The sequence below is a fragment of the Dromaius novaehollandiae genome, chromosome 1 (assembly GCF_036370855.1).
Source record: "Dromaius novaehollandiae isolate bDroNov1 chromosome 1, bDroNov1.hap1, whole genome shotgun sequence".
In the NCBI taxonomy this organism is placed as follows: domain Eukaryota; kingdom Metazoa; phylum Chordata; class Aves; order Casuariiformes; family Dromaiidae; genus Dromaius; species Dromaius novaehollandiae.
In genome coordinates, this window is record NC_088098.1 from 6,987,463 (window position 1) to 7,004,018 (window position 16,556).

At 38.4% G+C, this 16,556-nt stretch overlaps 1 protein-coding gene across 1 annotated transcript in view; it reads left to right on the forward strand.

Moving 5' to 3' along the window:
• PCLO (piccolo presynaptic cytomatrix protein) overlaps positions 1-16,556 on the forward strand; it is a 368,844-nt gene that overhangs the window by 168,471 nt on the left and 183,817 nt on the right. The window contains exons 5-6 of the mRNA XM_064504922.1: positions 1,805-6,878; positions 7,259-9,273. Of these exons, the coding sequence (XP_064360992.1) occupies positions 1,805-6,878; positions 7,259-9,273 (7,089 nt within the window). The remainder of the gene's footprint in view (positions 1-1,804; positions 6,879-7,258; positions 9,274-16,556) is intronic.

A 16,556-nucleotide genomic window follows, 5' to 3' on the forward strand; every position in this document is an offset into this window, starting at 1 on the left:
ACTGGTAAGAACAGATGTGTTTTATATTCAGGATAGTAACTGATTTTGCAAAGCATATAATAAAGTATTTCTGTGAAAGAGATTGTTTAATGTAATATTGATGAGTGTAGTAGGATAATATTAATAGCCATTATAGTGTTTTAATCTAGGAATATGTACACAGTCATGTGTTTATAGGGAAGAATAGGTCCTGTAAATATTAATCAAATTATTAAAAAGCCAGACTGATTATTAAAAATAAAATAACAGACAGCATTTTTAATGATATTTTGATATGAAATGGAACTTTAGTGTGATAAGCATTTGAAAATTTTTGTAATGACAACTGAACATGAGTGTAAATGTACCTTTAAATTAAACTTGACCATTGTTATCATTTCTTTGATATATTTATTCCAAAATAATTAAAAAAATAAAAATAAACCTCAGTGTGTTGCTAAAAGGAAGTTCATAAATTAGAGCTTTAGTTAAGTAATTGGCTGTACTTCAGAAGTGATCAACTTAGATTAGCAAAGTTGTTAAATATTACTTATCCGTATTACTGAAGGAAGTAACAAATATGAAGATCACATCATATTATTAAAATCAAGTCTTTGGCATGCTTGTTTTTCAATTCCCGGGAAGATGAGGACTTTGTAAGACTGTCAGCTAAGATGAATGCTGGTCCTTTAGAGTGTGAGCTGCACAACGAGATGCTTTCACTGAGAAATAGAGAGCGTTTTGCAACAAGGAGAGGCAGGAGAGATTTTTTTTTTTTTTTTTTTTCATTGAGAAACAGGAAACTGTGGTGTGGAAATACTTGCTATAGGATTTTTTGGGTAGTTTCATCATTCCAAGAAGGATTTAGATGTGCTCCTCTTTCAGAGCTGTGCCTAAGGATCTGGAAGCTAGGAGAATGACTAGGGGTGTTTAACTAAGGTCAGAAGGAAAACATAAGTTATGATCTTCAGTTAACTATGTCTGCCTTGTTTGCTTTTTTATTTTGTTCAATTAGTGGCTGACTCTTCCTTTTCTCCATGCAATTCCACTTCCCTAAAAGCAGCTTACCTCTACATTACATATTTAGTGAGAGACTTCTGCCGTACTAGATATTCAGAAAATGCTTCCACAGTACCAAATCATGGATATGGAGGCATTCCAGATCACTTTAACTCATGCTTCAATATTCCATATATTCTGTTGTATGCTACAATGTGTAACACTTACTTAAACTGGAAAAATGAAACCGAAGGTCAAAAATTTGAGATCGAAGTGTTGCTAGAGAAGTATAAAAGATTAAATGGACAAAAAATAGAGCAGACCCTGGAAATACTGCCAGCTGACATCCGGCAATCTGTATTTCTTTATATCTAGAACTATATAGGCAGTTTTGTAACTTAGATAATTAAAATCCTCATTTAAATTAACCTACAAAAAGCTTGTCCCATACATATATTAACAAGTGATAGATTACAATAAGAAAGTGTTCTGAAAAAGAAGAAATACTAGTATTTGTTTATGCTTAAATATAAACTTTCATCTTACAACTGATAAAATCAGTTGCCAATGTGAACTTTCATGCAAAGCATAATTCAATTAAATACAAAATCTCAGAATTTGAGGATCTTTTTGTATTATTTTAGTAGCTTTGCATAATAAATTAGTGTTCAGTTATTTATGTTTTAATATAATTCTTCTTGTCATCATAATTTTTCATCTGAGACATTAACTCATCTTTTAGAAAAAGAAAACGTATTTAATTGCCTGGAGACATTAAGAATTCATATATAAATATATACACACGCATATGTATTTATTTTTTTAGGAAAAGGAGGATGAGAAATCAGAGACATCAAGCTTTCAGCAACAGAAAAGTCCACAAGGTCTGAGTGACACCGGGTATTCTTCCGATGGGATATCAAGTTCGCTTGGTGAAATTCCAAGTCATATTCACAGTGATGAAAAGGATTTACTCAGACAACCTAGTAAAAAAGACACAGTCTCACAAGAAAGTCCACCAAGCCCCTCAGACCTAGCTAAGTTGGAAAGTACTGTCCTGTCTATTTTGGAGGCTCAGGCAAGTACACTTGCTGAGGAAAAATCTGAAAAAAACAAAGAACTTCATGAAACGTATGGTGAACAGTCAAAGGATCCGCATAAAACAAAGCCTTTGCCAATTACTCCAGAATCTTACAGTTCAGATGAGGAAGACACAGAAGACATTCAAGAAGATGAAGAACCCATTGCAGAAGATGGCGAAGAAAGTACTTCCTCACGGAAGGACTACAAGGAAAAAGATGGAGATGAGACATCAGCAAGAAGACAACGCTATGATTCTGTGGAAGACAGCAGTGAGAGTGAAAATTCACCTGTCCCAAGGAGAAAAAGAAGAGCTAGTGTTGGTTCTTCAAGCAGTGATGAGTACAAACGAGATGACAGTCAGGGATCAGGTGATGAGGAAGACTTCATTAGAAAACAGATTATAGAGATGAGTGCTGATGAAGATGCCTCAGCTTCTGAAGATGATGAATTTATTAGGAATCAGCTCAAAGAGATCAGTGTTACTGAAAGCCAAAAGAAAGAAGAACTGAAAAGCAAAGCCAAAGGAACAGCTGGAAAACATAGGAGAATGACACGGAAGAGTAGTGCAAGCTATGATGAGGATGCAGGAAGACGACATTCATGGCATGATGATGATGATGAGGCTTTTGATGAAAGCCCAGAACCAAAATACAGGGAAACTAAAAGTCAAGACAATGAAGAACTTACTATAACTGGAGGAGGAGGCCTTCGACGTTTCAAAACAATAGAATTAAATAGTACAATATCAAACAAATATTCTGAGGCATCTGAACAACAGAAGGGTATTTTGTATTTTGATGAAGAGCCAGAGCTAGAGATGGAGAGTCTTACTGATTCTCCAGAAGATAGATCTAGAGGAGAAGGGTCTTCTAGTTTACATGCTTCTAGTTTCACACCAGGTACATCTCCTACTTCAGTGTCTTCACTTGATGAAGATAGTGACAGCAGTCCTAGCCACAAAAAACTGGGAGGGGAGAGCAAACAACAGCGCAAAGCCAGGCATCGGTCACATGGTCCTCTTCTTCCAACTATCGAAGATTCTTCGGAAGAGGAAGAGCTACGGGAAGAGGAAGAGCTGCTAAAAGAACAAGAGAAGCAACGGGAGTTAGAACAGCAACAGAGAAAAAGTTCTAGCAAAAAATCTAAAAAAGACAAGGATGAACTAAGAGCTCAGAGAAGAAGGGAGCGTCCAAAGACTCCTCCAAGTAATCTTTCTCCCATTGAAGATGCATCTCCAACAGAAGAATTACGACAGGCAGCAGAAATGGAAGAACTGCACAGATCTTCCTGTTCTGAATATTCACCTAGTATTGAGTCAGATCCTGAAGGATTTGAAATCAGTCCAGAAAAAATAATAGAAGTACAAAAAGTTTACAAATTGCCTACTGCTGTCTCTTTATACTCTCCAACAGATGAACAACCTATTGGAATCCCAAAAGAAGAAAGTGGTCAAAAGACATTAAAAAGTGCTGAAGAGGTATATGAGGAGATGATGCACAAGACCCACAAATCCAAGCTGTTTCAAATGGCAAATGAAAAAGATGAAGTATTTGAAAAAGAATCTTTATATGGTGGAATGCTTATAGAGGATTATATTTATGAATCTTTAGTAGAGGATACTTACGATGGAACTATTGATACTAATCTTGTAATGAGACAGGATGAGAGTAATGAATATATACAACAGAGAGGAAAAGAGAAAAAAATAAGAACTTCAGATCAGATTTATGAAGAACCACCAAAAATTACTGATCTACAGAAAGACTACTATAGTATAGAGCCTTTGCATTCAATTGTGCCTCAAGAAGATATTGTTTCTAGTTCTTATATAATCCCAGAAAGTCATGAAATAGTTGTGTTAGACAGTGTGGTAACTTCAACCACTGAGGAAAAGCAGTTGTTAGATGCAGAAGCTGCTTATGAAGAGCTTATGAAACGACAGAGAATGCAGTTAACCCCTGGGTCCAGTCCAACTCAGCCAACTTCAGGTTTCATTCCTACACCTGATACAAAGGTATCTACTGGTGGAGAAATAGTGGATAGTACATCTTTAACATCAAGCACTACTTCAGCAATCTCAGATGTATCATCTGCCAGTAGTGCAGCACTTTCCATTCCAGATGTTAAAATAACACAACATTTTACAACAGAGGAAATAGAAGATGAATACTTAACAGATTATGCCAGAGAAATTCAAGAAATAATTTCTCATGAAACATCAATGTTGACATACTCTGAGGCATCAGAAGGAGCTGCATCAGTTTTACCTTCTGATGCTGCTTCCTTGACGTCATCTACATCTTCGGTTTGTACCACAGATAGTTCATCGCCTATAGATAGTGCAACCACAGGTTATGTAGATACAGCAGATGCTCTAAGTAAGCTAGGAGATTCTGAAGATATCAGAATGATAATGCAAGTTCCCTTAACATCTACAAAAGAGTATTCTGAAGTGAGCACACCTTACACCTCTGTTGCCAGAGCCACTAAAAAGCCAGCTGTAGCATCAGATACAAAGAGTGTGGATCAAGCTGTAATTTCTTTTCCTGAAACTGCACCTTCAGTAGTGGCAACTACAGTTATAAAGCCCAAGCAATATGCAACTGATTCCACTGCCTTTGGTACCTCCAAAGCAGAAAAGGATGCAGCTAGAAAAATTAAAAGTACAGTAGAGGCTGGCATTATCAAAATTCCTCATGAAGATTCACACAAAGAATTGGGTCATGATATTACAAGGATTAACTTGACTGGTGCTACATTCGAGCAACCACCCGTATGTATAGCATCAGTTCCAGTTACAGAGCCTGCATCAGCAACATCTTCTGTACTTACTTCTAGTATTGTAAGTAAGACCACCATGGTCTCTGTGCCTTCCTCAGCTCCTACTGTAACATCCAAAGTATTCTCGCTTTTCAGAAGCTCTTCTTTGGATTCTCCTGCACAACCTTCTCCACCTCCACCTCCACCTCCTCCTCCACCTCCACCTCCTCCTCCCCCACCATTACCTCCACCTATTTTACCCAAGCCAGCTATTTATCCCAAAAAGAAGCCACAGGTTAAGACTCCAGTGACAACAGCTCCCACAGTGGTACCTTCAGTCACAAGTGTTACAACAGTAGAGTCCACAGCTGTTTTAAAGAATCATGTGGTACCTATCACAAAAACATACACCCCAACACCACCTCCAGTACCACCCAAACCATCCTCCATTCCAGCAGGGCTTGTTTTCAGTCACAGGCCCATTGAAGTAACTAAACCTCCGATTGCTCCTAAACCAGCAGTTCCTCCGCTCCCAATAGCTGTTCATAAGCCAGCAGAAACACAGCCCAAACCAATAGGTTTGTCATTGACTTCAAGCATGACTCTGAATTTGGTCTCTTCAGCTGAATGCAAATTAACATCTCCCACTTCCCCTTTGTCTCCACATTCTAACAAATCTTCACCAAGGTTGACAAAACCCGCACAGGAAACCTATGTTGTCATCACATTGCCTTCTGAGCCTGGAACTCCCACAGAAGCTATAACTAGTCAGGCTGTTACTGGTTGGCCTTTAGAAGCACCTTCTAAAGAACAGATTCCCCAAATTATGCAACCATTGTTTACTCCATCCATGAAAGCTATGGAAATTCACAGTATGACAGATGAGAGTATGTACATTTCAGGTGCTTTACAAGCTGTTCCTGTCACAACACAATCAAGTTTTGAAAAAGTACCTAGTTCAAAAACAGAAGTAATAACAACAGAGCTAGCCAAGACTGCAGTGTCTGTAGTTAAGGGCCAGGTGTCCAGTGTTGGTTTAGGTAGTGTGTCTAGTAGTATACCTCCAGAGCCAGTACATATAGTGGATCAACACAGGTACAGAGAGAATGGAAGATTCCATCCTTTGGGTGATGTCATTGATCTTCGCACTTTAAGTAAGATGGATATCGAAATGAGAGACAGCTGTATGGATCTGTCTGCTGTTTCGACGGATGTGAGAAGGCAAATGCCAGCAGGTGATACATGTGGGCGGCCAGTCAGTACCATCCAGCCAGCTATAATAAATCTTAGCACTGCATGTGTTGCAGATCCTTCTCTCCCTGTAGTCACTGAAACAGTAACTGTAATGACCTGCACTGCCACTGTAAGCTACTCTGCGAGTACAGAGAGTCTTGTGGATCTGGGACATGCTATGACAACTCCACTGCAGCTAACAACATCAAAGCATTTTGAGCCTGCATACAGAGTAACCGGAAGCCACGCATTCTCTGCAAGTAGAGATGAAGTGCCAATAAATTTATCCTTAGGTACTTCAACACATGCAGTGACATGGGCTACTACAAAGCCTGTTACTGTACCTCCTGTTGGTGTTACAAATGGTTGGACTGATCTTTCCACTTCTCAGGAGCCCATGGAGAGTGGAGCAGTTGACCTTAGCACTACAAAATCCCACAGAACAGTGGTAACAATGGATGAGACTACTTCAGGTGTCATAACTACAGTAATAGAAGATGATGAAAAGCCTGTTGATCTGACTGCAGGGAGAAGAGCTGTTTGCTGTGATATGGTTTATAAATTGCCATTTGGTAGGAGCTGTACAGCACAGCAACCTCCAACTACACTTCCTGAAGATCGTTTTGGTTACAGAGATGACCATTATCAGTATGATCGTTCGGGGTCATATGGTTACCGAGGAATAGGAGGTATGAAACCATCTATGTCCGACACAAATTTATCAGAAGCTGGACTGTTTGCATACAAAAGCAAGAATAGCTTTGATTATCGAGTTGGGGCAACTGACGCAGCAGTAGATCTTACTTCTGGAAGAGTTACTACAGGTCAGTATGACACAGCAGCAGATCTTTCTTTGAAATATAATTATGATGTTCCTCACCTCATTTCAGGATGATTTTTTTTTATTATTATTTTTTCCCCTCCTTCTCTTGCTTTGTTTTCTGTTGGACAGTGTGACAAATTATTCTGGATTACACATGTATTTCATTTCTTCATTTTACATATGTGTTTTGCACAGAGGTGCCTGCATGTGCCTGCATGTTCAGAAATGCTGTTTTCTCCACATCTAAGGTAGATCATTAACCTGAAGATTTGCATGCGGTTTCCCCTTCCCATTTAATCCATCAAGATGGGATGACTTTCACAATCCACAAAGCAGCATTCTTTTGTGGGACTGGACTGTAACTTTGCCCTGTAATTTCAGGTGAGGTTATGGATTACTCAAGCAAGACCACTGGTCCTTATCCAGAGACTCGACATGTGATTTCTGGCATCGGGATCAGTACACCACAGTATTCCCAAGCAAGAATGGTATCATCTTTGGGTTCCCCATATGGTGTTGGAAGTGTTTTAAGATCATCCAATGGTGTTGTTTATTCTTCAGTAGCGACTCCAATCCCATCCACATTTGCCATCACTACACAACCTGGCTCTATTTTCAGTACAACTGTCAGAGATTTATCTACTCTCCAAACAATTGACTCAGTGCCCTCATTATCAACTTTGCAACAGAATCAACCACTCCCAAGATCATACAGTTTCTTGACAACAGTGGCAGCTGAAAAAGACAGTGCGATTACTGCCATTGATATTGAGACAGGGTTGCCACCTCTTAGTATAGAAGCGATTACCACTGAGCCAACCAACTTGATACCTGCTTTAACTACAGCATCTGAAGTTTATACAAATGTAATCGAAGATGAAGTTGCACTTCTCATTGCCCCTGAAGAAGGCAAACAGCAGCAACTTGATTTGGAGCGTGAACTTCTTGAGCTTGAGAAAATTAAGCAGCAGCGCTTTGCTGAAGAGCTGGAGTGGGAACGTCAAGAAATTCAAAGGTTTAGGGAACAAGAGAAGTTTATGGTGCAAAAAAAGCTTGAGGAATTGCAATCCATGAAACACCATCTCTTGTTTCAGCAAGAAGAGGAACGGCAAGCTCAGTTAATGATGAGGCAAGAAACATTAGCCCAGCAGCAACTGCAGCTTGAACAATTCCAACAGCTTCAACAACAGCTCCACCAACAGTTAGAGGAGCAAAAAATTCGTCAAATATATCAGTATGGCTATGACCCTTCAGGAACTGGGTCTCCACAAACTACCACAGATCAAGCACTTTTGGAAGGACAATATGCAACAACAGAAAATGGACAGTTTTGGCCTACTGATGATGCAACCACTACAGCTTCAGCAGTACTGAGTATTGAAATTCCGCAAAGCCAAACATGGTATACAGTTCAGTCTGATGGTATTACACAATATATACCTAGGCCTGGTATCCTAAGCTCTGTTTCAGAAATGTCGCTTAAGGATATTGATGTTAGAGAGGAGAAGCAGCTGAAAAAGAGAAGTTCTATGCCAAAATTACGTGGTCAATATGAGGAGCTTGAGGAGACTATAGAAGAAGAGCCCAGGTGCTTCAAAAAGATAGTGGACAGTGGAGTGCAAACTGATGATGAAGATGGGGCAGACAGAGGTTACACAAACAGGAGACGGAGAACTAAGAAGAGTGTTGATACAAGTGTTCAGACAGATGATGAAGATCAAGATGAATGGGATCTTTCTAGCAGATCCAGAAGAAAGTCTCGTGTAGGGAAGTACAGTGAGAGTACGACTGAGGTAGACAAAGCTAAGCAATTCTCCAAAGTATCTAGTATTGCAGTTCAGACAGTGGCAGAGATTTCTGTACAAACAGAACCTGTAGGGACAATAAGAACACCTTCAGTCAGGGCCCGATTAGATGCAAAGGTTGAAATCATAAAGCACATTTCAGCTCCAGAAAAGACATACAAAGGAGAAAGTTTGGGATGTCAAACAGAGGCAGAGTCAGATACACAGAGTCCCCAATATCTGTCAGCTTCTTCTCCTCAGAAAGACAAAAAACGTCCAACACCATTAGAAATAGGATACTCATCCCACCTTCGCCCAGACTCCACATTACAGGTAGTCCCTTCCCCTCCCAAATCTCCCAAAGTTCTCTATTCACCCCTTTCACCTGTTTCACCAAGCAAAGTTATAGAGTCAGCATTTGTACCCTATGAAAAACCCATCACTGATGACATCAGCCCTCAGAAGATGCTGCATGCTGACATTACCAAGGTTCCTCCATCAAGCCCAAAGGCAGCAAAGATGATGCAACGCTCTTTGTCTGATCCTAAGCCCCTGAGTCCCACAGCAGAAGACAGTTCCAGAGCTCAGTTTCAGTACACTGAGGGTTTCATGGTAAGAAGTATTTGCTTTCTTTTTTTTCCTATTTTTTTCTTTTTTAATATACATTTGTATGGCTGACTTTCTGTGCAGCATGAGGGCTGACACACTCATTAGCAATACTTGTGTATGTAGTCTTTTCACACACCTTGCTGAAAAGTCCCAAAGAATGTCTGCTATCTAATGCAATGGACATGTGCTTCATTGCTTTGTCTGAAAATAGAAGAATCCAAATTACAGTTTTAGTGAGATTCAAAAATACCTCACAATAAGGTCTTGTTCAGAATTTGAAAGCCACTTAAAGATTTCAATAGTAATTAATTACTAATGATAATTTACTACCATTTCTTCAGAAAATGAAATGCATTTTATTTCTAATAATATGACACCCAGATCTTGTGGTACAGTGTGTAGTGCATTTACAAAGAAATTACTGAATGTGCCTTCTGAGATGTAGCTAAGCCCAGATTTATAATTGCCTGGTTCAGCTGTCCTTTTTGTCCCTGGTGTTTTTCTGCCATTAGTGATTCAGCGGGTATTCTTTTGTCCCAGCATATACATCTTTCATCCCTCACAGGCTAAAAGGTCTTATATCACAAATCCTTTTCTTTGGTTGTTTTGGACAAGGAGGATTATAAAGAAGTTATGGAAGTGCTGAGGGCTATTTCTTAAGGGGTCGGAGGAGGCAGTTTTGAATAATATGAGGCTTCCATCATCAGGGCTTAAGTTTGTCATTTCAACAGTATTCCTTTTCCTTGAGAAGTAAGATTTCTGATCTGAGAGTCAATCCTTTATTTTACGTGTGAGAGGAAGCAGTCCTGATTAAAAAAAAAACAAACCAAAACCTCATAATTTAACGTATTCTTGGCTGTTCCATTTGTGTGAGTCCATTCCCTTCTGTCAGCTGCAGGGTCAGTTGCTTGTTTGTAGGAGTTCTGTGAGAGTTGCCATTCTAGGTTTTCTTTAATAATTTTTATCTTTTATCTTTATCTTTTATCTTTTATGTTTACCTATAAATACATAAATGATTATCCTGTACAGGATTGGGTAGAATAAAAAGGGATTGTCCCTTAGGTAATTTCAGTTTATTTCAGCAGCAGGATTGTCAGGTTATACTCTCTAAGGCCAAGACTATGAGCAGTTTCTGCAGCTTCACACATATGTGCAGATATTAAGTGCTTCCTATACTGTTTCTGCTTGTCAAACAGTACTTTGAAGTTAGAAGTGAAAACTGTAGTCAAGGCATTGGCACTCCACATCCACATCACTCGCTAATGCAGGATTAGCACAGGGTGGGAAGCAGTGGCATTAGCACTTAAATTTCATATATAGGGCTTGGAACAGCATCAAGAACATTGCTCACAGGTGAGGAAGTAGTGGGTTGTATTAGATTTTGGATGCTGCGTATAATATTATAAAATAATAGGGAATACAGTGAAACTATAATTAAGGACAAATAATTGAGCTCACATTTCAAAGATATATATGGATTTGATATGAACTGTATACTTTGTATGATGATGGATGATACATTCTATAAGGAGCTGATTGTTTAAAGGCCTTTACATTAGAGTTTGAAAACATGCAGTATGCATTAATGAAGATATGGAAACAGGAAACAAAAAATCTTTGTTTATTACTTATTACCATTTTGCATTGAGCCAAACCAGTAATGAGCTATATTGTTCTTATAAGTATACAGCCACCAAGCAGCAAATAGTCCCTGTGTCAAAGTACTTACAGTCTAAATAGAATAGAGGAACTTTTTGGAAAAAGTTGGAGGGGGGGGCAGGGAGGAGTACAGCTAGGCATATGCAAGAAGAATAAAAAATTTCCAGGAGTATAAAGGGGGCTGCACTAGCTGTGTCATGTGGCATATGGTGGGATAACTGCTCTGTAAAACTTTTTAATAGTTCTTGTTTCAGGGTTATATCTTTGTCCCCATTCATACACATTGCAGGAGAAAAAGGCATTCATGTGTTCATACATATGTTTCACAGATTTTTTTTATGACAATTTAACAAGAGTTGATCCTTATGCAGTCAGTGGGTGTTAAGGGGTCAGAACAAAATTGGCCTCTTTTTGAAGATGACAGTGAAATAATGCCTGGTCCTTCAGGTAATGCATTTTCATCATGCATCTACTTTTTCTTAGTAAAATGTATTTATTAAAATATTTCAGAAAAAAAGACTATGTAAAATGCAAATAAGATGATGAATGATATCTGAACTTTTTACAACTGCTGCTTTAAATACAATTTTATGTTCTGCTTTAATGTGTCTTTTATAGAAAATTATTGAAATGTTTTCTCCAATCTCATGTAAGTGAAAGGCTGAAAAATATTCTGCTAATCACATTATAATAAGTATTCAAACAATATTGCTTTTGGTGACAGCATATTTCTTTTTTTTAATAATGAGTTATGTTCGCATTACATTTCCATTTACTGCCTATGGTAGTATTTACTCCCTTTGCCATGAATGCTAGAGTGAATATAGCTTCCCCTTAATCCAGAATAAAAGTCCTCCTTTCTATTACGTTCCCTTTGGTCGTTCTTAAATGGTGTGCAGTTCTGTGATATATATTAGTAATCAAATGTAGCTATGCCGAGGGAAAATTGTGAGCAGTAAGTTGCCTTCACAAAAAAGAGCATTGGAAGCCACCCATCTAGAACTGATATTAGACAGATACCTAATTTCAAGTTTTATAAGCTTTGTGCAGCTTGAGCTCCCAACAGCAATGGGCAATGGGCTGCCCAGCGTAGCCTTTGTTAGAGCATCATGCAGCGTGGTGCAGTAGGGCTTCACAGCAGGCAAAGCGATAGGCAAGGCTTCCATGAAGGCGCCAGACAGCCTTAGTGGAGTGTGGAAGTGGTGCGGGAGATTCATCCATTCAGCAGCAAGAAGTTGTGAGTACCTGACTAGTTTAATAAAGAAATAACTTAACACCAGTGGATCACAGAATCAAGTCATATGCCAGTCACAGTCAACTTCAGTGCTGGTACACATTATTTATGTGTATTCAAAGGTGGAAGTTGTCTTCCTTTTGCCTTTAGATGTAAAATGCTTGCTCAACTAAACTGAAGCAAGATCGTGCACATGAACTGACACACACACAGCGTATACAGCTAAGCAGGGCATAAAGCCTAAGCAGAAGTGTTTGTATTAGTGAAACTAATGCAAAGACACATCTGTCAACAGCCTGTCAGCTTCAGGGTAGAAATTGTATATTTAAGCTTCAACATTCTGAACAAATTCTATCAATCTGTTTATTAAGAGAGTTAATAGAGACTTTTCTCCAATTTTTTGTTTGACATGTGTTGCTGCATTTTTCACTGCAATTGTAAAGCGAATGTAATTCAAATCTGCATATTATAGTGAGAAGGATAATGATTTCCAACCAGATCCGAAAAGACTGATTCTTTATCTAGATAAAAATTGTGGGACTTCATCTACTGCTGTAGTAAGAACAGAAGTCTTTTTTTTTTTTAACTGATTTTAAAAGTGTCAGGTTTTTTAAGGGACATAAATTTAGAAAGAACTAGAACGAAGCACATTAATCTGTGTTTTATCGTCTATAGTATTGTACTGATAATTGATTTTAAAAAGCACTGAGCAATAGTTCTGAAAGTGTTGGCTCAGATATATAGTACCTGTTAATATACATGCATAATAAATGGAAATGTAAATTACAGAATGCAGTAAATTTTGTTCTCTATAATTTATCACTATTGTCAGTTTAAAACCAAGTTAATGTAATTTGTCTTATTAACATTTCTCTTTCATATGTTGACATTTCCACCTTGTCCACATCACATTCATAGCAACATGAGTCCTCCTTTTCATCACTAGCAGCATTACTTATGATGTGGATAAATCATTACCATATGCTATGCTTAGATGAGCTGTATTTGTTATGAATAGTTCCATTAACATTACATGTTAGAAGTCATTTGATATTTTCATTTATAAGGATATGTTTTCAGCTCTTTTCAGTTTTAAAACTTTAAGACTTTAGGGGTTTGGGCTGTTATCTCCTATGTCAGGTATGTGCTGTAAGTCTGGGGACTGGGGGGGGAGAAACTGGATAGCTGCCTCCGGTAGAATTAAGGTTTGGTTCTTTGTTATAGCCCTTGTATTCACTATAAAGTGCTCAGGATTGTTTTGTGGTCTGTGAGATAGGTGGTCACATGGTTGTAGTAGCAAAAGGCTTACTTTAAATTTTGCTTTTCAGTGACATGATCCATTCTATAAAAAAGGAAGAGCATCTTCTTTTCTGTAAAAGCTATCTTTCATTACCTTTTGCAGAAACAGCTGCTATTTGGGTTTCACTTCAAGTACAGAAGGGTGTTGAGCGAGGAACCATGTATGTTTCTTCTTCGGTGGCAGTCTGACGTAAGAGTAACCCAGATTTAAAGTACAAGTTTCTCTCTTTGCTTCCAGGAAAACTAAATGACATCTGTAGGCTGCGGTTTAATGGTACTGTTGTTTAGGCATTGGTGACACACTTTGGCTGCACATGTACTGGTCTTAAAGAACAGTCTGGAGGTGGCCTAATCTGCATGGTTCATACAGTCTGCATGCAACCTGCGTGCAGCCGACGTGGGCTGCTGGACAGTATGCTAACAGGCTTAGCCACACTGGGTCTGGGTAGGTACCCAGGTTCTTACTTTCCTGAAGAGTGCCCTGCAGCTACGTAGGAGGCTCGGTCATTGTTTATGTACAGGAGATTTTGAGATTGAATTCAGGCTAGCAAACTAAAGAAAATGTAGATACACACACTGAGTTCCTTTGGTACTGGAATGCCAAGAGTAAAGTGCTTGCTTGCTTGGTTGTGCTCATTCTAGCTGCAACAAGGCATGTATAAGCCTGGTTTTCTTTATCCTATTAACCTTTATATGCCACTCGTTTTTCCCTCTCCCTTCTTTCATTCTTTCTGAAGAAAGAGGAGAGGTTATTAATTTGCTAGACATGCACCATTTGCATTCTGTCACCCACGAAGGAAGTAGGGATATAGAGCAATGGTTCTGCCTATCTCTGAATCATGGACATAAGCATACAGTGCCTCCTCATTCCTGTGCTTTCAAACCAAATCAACAAATAACTTGTAGAAAGGCATGACAGGAGAGTTCTTCCTCCCTTCCTTCCATCGATACAATTTTCAGTAGATCCTAAATACTGCAGGAGGATATATACATTTGCAGAAGTGACTTAAGCACCTAAAAGCTTAAATATTACTGAATTTTTTTAATGGGGCTTAGGGTCTGTTAGCAATTAAATCACTTTTGAAAGGGCTTTCCTGCTTCATGTTCTCATAACTAATCTCTCTTACTATCTAGATGTTCTTTTAAAAGGTATTTTTAATAGCAGTATCTGTCCAATAGAGCAAAGTATCAGGAGGCAAAAGCTAATGATTCTTGCATTCCCCCAGCACACCTCCTTCCTTATTTTGTTTTAAACAAATCCAGTTGAAACTGAGTCAAAAAGTTAAGATCTCACTAATATCTAGAAACAAGCCCTGTATAAACAGTAAAACAGGACTTACACATTTTTAGCTAGATTTAAGAACACTTTTTCCACTAAAGGCTTGAAGTATTTACAGTTTAGGGCCCTGTTAACATTTCAAGCTATTGCTTCCTGTGCTCTGTTTGAAACCCTATGGAATAACCTTTTTATGACTCAAATGAGGCATCTTTTTTCCATCTGTCAGATCTTCAAAACAGAAAGACTACCCCACATTCGGTCAATGGAGCATGCAAATATTATTTTCTAAAAATCATTTCACTGGGTCAGTCTGAATTTCCTGTAACTTTTACATTACTTGATTTGGCACTTTCTCTATTCAGTGAGGGGATACTCATGCATAATAGAAAATTAGTATGATCTGCAGTCTTCTGCTTTTCAAAGCGGATCCTTCACAGTCTTTTATAAAGCATGAGATTTATGGCGTAGAGTTGACAAAAAACCTAGGCTTTGTGTCACCTGGGCTTTTTCTCACCTGCTGACAGCTCATCTATCTTCCTCTTAGCAAGTTCTCAGCTAGACCTTAAAAAAACAATCCCCCCCAAAAAACCCAATCCTCATTTTTTTATCTTCCATAAAAGATAGGGAAGAATGAAGGTACAATAATCTCTCTTCACTCGTTCCCAGCTGGTCTGATTATATACCCACAAGTTAATTCCATTCCAGGAATACCTTGAATTTCTGGTGTGAAGAAAGGCCAATACAATGTTCCTTGCTTTAAAATAATAAACACAACATATATTAAAAAAAAAAGCAGTGGAATCAAGCAGGTGCTGGAGAATGAGAGAGGAGCACCAGTAAGTTTGGGTGCACTTCACCTCTGTTTTGGCTCAGACTTTCCTTGCTTATGAAGCCAAGTAGTACTGTAGTTTGCTTTCTCTGAGTAAATGGGAGAGGAAAATTTCTGCTAGTCTAATTGTCTGCTTATCTTAGATGATCAAGGAATAATGCAACTGAACTCAAAAGAGAGTTTCTCTCATTTGTTCTGCAGGTAAGTTTGGTTTCTTGCATTTTATTTTGTCCACTGTTTCATGAGCAGCTGTTAACACAGGAGAGTCATACTGAGAAAATGGACATCCATTCTCTAAAAGGAAAATTTAGCAGAAGACCAGCGTATATAAAATCCTCCTTAGAAAGGAAGCACTGCCTGCATTTGTATCAGCAAGTCATTTGGTACAATCAAAGCAGCTGAATAGATCAGAGCAGTTGATACTAAAGCGTCTACAAGTATACTGCAGGTGGTTGGGGAGATTTACCTTGGACTAGATTCAGTCTGAGGTTTGAAGTTGTCCAAAGGGCTAGTCATTGGTGAGGACTGTTTTTCCCCTATTGGGATTTAATATGATATACATTTGGATATACATGATACACGTTTGATATACATTTGGAATACAGCTTCCTATTTATTTTCCTTCAGAAAGAATCTATTTTTACCTGAATAAACCTCCCTCCAAATTGAACCAATATGCAGTAACTAGAAAAAATCAAGGGATTTCTCTTAACAAAGTAGTAACCTAGTACCTGCTCCAAACTTCATCTCATAACAAAATGTGAGCTTTCATTCCAACACTTTTTCCCATCATTTAATTCAAATATTAAATATTTAATGAAATTCTTAAAATACTATCTTGAGCAGCCAAATGTGATTAAATGTTGCTTGGAAGTGATCCAAGACTGGCAAAAAACCATGATGCCTCATATGTCCTATATGAAGGTTGCTAAAAAAGGACTCAGTACATGCGAAACTTATGATCTGAACTAATTAAAAACAACACG